General features: G+C 39.6%; 1 protein-coding gene across 1 annotated transcript; it reads left to right on the forward strand.

Annotated features, from left to right (window-relative positions):
* Window positions 1-892: 892 nt before the first annotated feature.
* Window positions 893-5,543, forward strand: LOC113508077 (the record flags this gene model as incomplete). The annotated part of the gene is made up of 2 exons (XM_026891037.1): window positions 893-2,130; window positions 2,181-5,543. Coding segments are annotated over exons 1-2 (3,609 nt in total), but the record flags the coding sequence as incomplete, so codon positions are not given.
* Window positions 5,544-5,558: the final 15 nt, after the last annotated feature.

The raw sequence follows: 5,558 nt of genomic DNA on the forward strand, positions 1-5,558 counted from the left end.
AATCAGAGCTCGCTGCTCGCTGCACGCCGGTCTCGTTCGCCGCTCACAATCATTCGCCGCGTCTCCGTCCGCCGGACGATAGAGGGTGTCTCGTATCTTAATCCTTTTCCACTAGATGGCGTTAGCAGTAGCGTTAACATATGCCCCCGGCCTTGGAAGCTCCTGCTTCCAACGAAGTACTGATAACTGCATGATTATTGTGAACTCGTAGTTTTTTCTTCTTCTTGCGATAATAAAGGACATATTTTAGAGAATGCCCTTCGTACCGTCCCTGTCGCCGTTTTGATGTCAGCGACTCGTGACAGGCCATCCTTCCCTGGAAAAGTATGAAGGATTCTTCCCAAGCGCCACTTGAGAGGCGGCAGATTGTCCTCCTTGATTAGTACAAGAGTATTAGGTACCAATTCTTCTCTGCGTGTCTTCCACTTCGTTCTTGTCTGAAGCTCCGCGATGTACTCCTTTGACCACCTCTGCCAAAACTGCTGCCGCATCTGTTCCACGCGGTCGTAGCGGGACAGGCGATGTGAAGCTGTAGTCGTCAGGTCTGGGCAGGCCGGTGCGGTGAGCGGTCGGCCAATCAGAAACAGAGAAGGGCTGAGGGGAAGAAGGTCAGCTGGGTCTGCGGACAGTGGATACATGGGTCGAGAGTTTAGGACGGCTTCGATTTGAGCCAATATCGTGCTAAACTCTTCATAAGTTAAGTTCGCGTTGCCTATAACACGACGTATGTGGTACTTGCAAGACTTAACTCCTGCCTCCCACAATCCCCCAAAATGCGGTGTATATGGTGGTATGAAATTAAATTTTATATCATCATTAGCTAAAACTTCAATTATATTATCACAATTATTCCTTAAAAAATGTGAAGTTCTTTCATAGCTCCAACAAAATTTTTACCGTTGTCTGAGAATATTTCAGAGGGTTTACCCCGTCTAGACATAAAGCGTTTTAATGCTAATATATATGCATCAGTTGTCAAAGCAGTCACCAACTCCAAGTGAACTGCACGCGTAGAGAAACATATAAATAAACAAATTGTTCAGTGTATGTCAGACTGTCGAGCAGTTAGTTGACGCTTAAATTGATAGATGGCGCTGTACATTTTTTTTTAAATCGTGAATGGCGGTGTTAAGATTTTCCGCCGTTTAATGACCCGAATACGATTTTGATAACTAATAAACTTTTCGTTGACATACTTGAGAGTGTTATTCAACCCTTTCTTGGTTAGCTAGATCATCCCAAATACATTTGGTCCGTCGAGTCGAATTGAATATTCGAATTAGCTTAGGGAGTACTGGTGCGGTGGAGTTTTTGCCTTAGTACACCGCGGCAGTTGTTAGGGAACACTGAAGGGGTTGTGGTTCGCAACTCAGGTGTTGGAAGTGGTTTCCTGAGGAAGGAGATACCATCGGCCCTGAGAAGAGGAAGCACTGTCAAGCAGAGCATCGTCATCAGCAGAGCATCGTGACGTCAGTGTTGGTGTGCATCAAGACGTCAGTGTTGGTGTGCATCGTGACTTCAGTGGCGGCGTACGTCGTGACGTGTCCGCAGATCAGGTGTTTGTGTGAGTGACGAAGATAAACTGTGAGTACATTTTGTGTTACACTTGTAGCAGTGAAGAAATAGTTCAAATAGTTCAAATACTTTGCAAAATTCCGCACATTCCATTAACTTAGTCGTTTACTACATGAATGTGGGACTTAGAAAAATTAGTGCATTAAATTTAAGGACTTAGAATAATAAGCGAAAAAACGAGGGAACGTGGAATCTATGCCCGATTTCGCTCAGAGTTCAAACATTGTCAAACACTTGTAAAATTTTCAAGATTTTACTGTATAGAGTACACGTGTTGCAAATTATACTAAGTCAATTTTTAATTCAAACATGGAAAAATACGCCAATTTACAAAGCAATTTAAATTCTATTATTGAAAAGTCAAGATGTAATTTTAAGAAGACTCCTAAGGATCGTCTCTGTTATCAGTACATTGATGCGAGATTAGAGAAATTAGAAAAAGATTGGCAAGCGTTTTGTAAAAACCATTATGAAATCTTGGAACTGGATAGTGCAACTGTTACATCTTTAGAATGTATTGTGAGTGAGGTTTACGAGGCAACAGAAGAAATTTATATTAATATAAATAAATAAATAAATAAAATAAATAAATAAATAAATAAAAAATTAATTATAAGTCTGAACTTAAGATCGCATTAAGTAAATATCCCGCTCCACGCAGTGACACTCCAGTCTGTAAGAACACCCAAGATAATTCTGTACCTATGTCATCTAATTCTTCTGTAAGATTACCAAAAATAACGATACCTTCTTTCTCCGGGAAATATTCGGAATGGACATCTTTTCGTGATTTATTTATTTCCTTAGTGCACAGTAACCAATCTTTAGATTCAGTACAAAAATTACATTATTTAAAGGCTCATCTTACAGGAGAAGCAGAACAATTGATTAAGTTTGTACCTATAGCAGCAGCTAATTATAATCAGTGTTGGACGCAGTTAGAGTCGAGATATAATAACAAACGATATTTGTCGAACTGTATTTTGAAAAGACTATTTAGTCAACGTAATTCGAATGTTGAGTCAGCTTCAACATTGAAGGAGTTGTTGGACACGACAACAGAGTGCTTGCATGCATTGAAAAATTTAGAAATTGATGTGAGCTCATGGGATATTATTATAATTCACATTGTTACTTATAAATTAGATCCAGATACGAGGAAGCAATGGGAGCTACATGTCACAAGTGATCACTCGAACGAGTTACCAACCTTTGATCAGTTTTCTAAATTCTTAGAAAGTCGTTTTCGAGCATTAGAGTTCATTGAGCCTAAATCAAAATCAGTTCCTTCAACTACGTCACAAACAAAAGGTCATTTTAATAAGCCAAAGGTGTTTCATGTTTCAAATCAAGCTATCACTTGTGAATATTGTTCAGATTATCACAAACTTTGCTTTTGTAAAAAGTTTGCAAAAATTGATTATGATCAAAAGCATGACTTTGTTATGAAAAACCACATTTGTTTTAACTGCTTGGGTAGTAATCATTCGGTAAAACAGTGCCAAAAAACCATGAATTGTCGTCTTTGTAATCGTCGTCATCACTCACTTCTGCACCCAAACAACAGCTCAGCAACTACTGTTGCACAAAATAATAGCAATGATCAGGTCACAAAGGTCAACCCGTCTCCACCAGTGGCGGGATCGTCATCAAAGGACACTTCACCAATTGTCTCATGTTTTTCGTCAGGAAATTGTAGTCAAGTATTGTTAGCCACCGCGCTTGTCAATGCTGAGTCGAAATTTGGAGGCAAACAGGTCATCAGAGCTTTGATTGATCAAGGCTCACAGGCTTCCTTTATAACGGAGGCCACAGTACAAACGTTGGGCCTAAAAAAGGTTCACGCAAATAGTTCTATTTCAGGTGTTGGTTCAGATAGCACAGTCACCTCAAGGTCAGTAGTGTCTCTGAAGATTCAATCGAGAGTTGATCCGTCTTTTGAAATTATAGTCAGAGCGTATGTACTGAAATCGATAACCACTCTTCTCCCACGTATGAAAATAAGTGAGTTGCAAGAGTTGGATTTGCATACGATTACACTAGCTGATCCCCAGTACAATAGACCTAATAAAATTCACATTTTATTAGGTGCTGAAATTTACTGTCAGATCATACAACAAGGACTTTTGAAGGGAGTTAGCGGCACTCCAGTAGCTCAATGCACCTCTCTCGGCTGGATACTGTCGGGATTGGTATCTAATAAACAAACTGATAATACAGAAAATAAGCTTGTAGTTATGAATGCTACTGTTAATGAAGACGAAGTTCTGAAAAGGTTTTGGGAATTGGAGTCTGATTATTCTTCAATTTCACAAAAAATGTTAACTGAAGAACAACAGAAATGTGAAGAATATTTTAATAGTACAACGCGTAGAGCACCTGATGGGCGTTACGTGGTCCGATTACCTTTTCGCGAAGCTGATCCTGCGTGTAAATATGGTAGATCTAGGGAGATAGCTGAAAATAGATTAAAATCGTTAGAAAGAAAGTTACATAAAAATGAAGAAATGAAGAAAAGATATACAGATGTTATAAAAGAGTACTTACATTTAGGTCACATGATTCCTGTTCCAGAGAATGATGATAAGCAGTCTGAATCTGTTTACCTTCCCCATCATGCGGTCATACGAGAGGACAAGTCCACCACAAAGGTGAGAGTCGTCTTTGATGCGTCGTGTAAAGGTTTAAATGGCGTATCATTGAACGACACATTATTGATTGGTCCACAGTTACAACCTGAATTGCGACATCTAATTATACGATGGAGAATACATCCTATTTGCTTAGCGGCTGATATCATAAAAATGTATCGACAAGTGCGAGTCCATGATGATGATACAGTGTTTCAGCGAATATTATGGAGAGATAAGCCGGAAGATTCGGTGCAAGAATACCAGCTCCTCACTGTCACATTTGGAACAGCTTCAGCCCCATATTTAGCAGTCAAAGCACTGCAGCAGGTGGCACTTGATGAAGGAGATAACTATCCAGAAGCTGCAAAAAAAATCCTTGAAGACTTTTATATGGATGACCTTATGAGTGGTTGCGAAACGGTAGAAGATGGTATTAAGTTATTTAAAGAAATAAACATGTTGCTAAACAAAGGTGGATTCAAATTGCAGAAATGGACTAGTAATGATGAAAGGATAATAAAAGAAATTAATTTAGAAAATAAAGAACAAGATTTAGAACAAAATTTGGAAATTAAACTAGACTATATAATGAAGATTTTAGGACTTACCTGGAACCGTAGAGACGATATCTTTCAATACTCGGTGAAGCTTACGAAGACCACTGGACCTGAAACAAAAAGATCAGTAATTTCTAATATATCACGGTTGTTTGATCCATTGGGTTGGTTAGCACCGGCGTTGATTACAGCAAAGGTATTTATCCAAAAGCTGTGGTTAGCGGGAATAAGCTGGGATGAAGAAATTCCAAACCAATTATTAGATGAATGGCATACTTACTGTAATGAGCTGTCCCAACTTACGGAGTTCAAAATTCCTAGATGGCTAGGAACAAAGGCGAGTGATATCACAGTAGACTTATACGGCTTTTCCGATGCTTCGAAGGTGGCATATTCGGCAGCAGTTTATTTACGTAGAGTGGATGTCAATGGTAACGTGCTCGTTTCACTAGTAGCGGCTAAAACACGAGTCGCACCTATAAAACAAATAAGCATACCGCGCCTGGAGTTGTGTGGCGCAGTATTAGTGACACGTTTGCTGGTTGAGATGGCAGAAGTTTTGAATATCCCAAAGGCTAACTTGCGGGCATGGACAGATTCAACGGTCGTTCTTGCGTGGTTGAACAAACATCCTAGTTATTGGAAAACCTTCATAGCTAACAGAGTTTCTGAAATTCTTACAACATTAGACGCATCTCAATGGGCACACATACCTTCAAGTCAGAATCCTGCAGATTGCGCCTCCAGAGGTATAAGACCTGTAGAACTTGTAGATAATGTTCTGTGGCTACGA

Source organism: Trichoplusia ni, unplaced genomic scaffold (genome assembly GCF_003590095.1).
Source record: "Trichoplusia ni isolate ovarian cell line Hi5 unplaced genomic scaffold, tn1 tig00003749, whole genome shotgun sequence".
NCBI classification, from domain to species: Eukaryota; Metazoa; Arthropoda; class Insecta; order Lepidoptera; family Noctuidae; genus Trichoplusia; species Trichoplusia ni.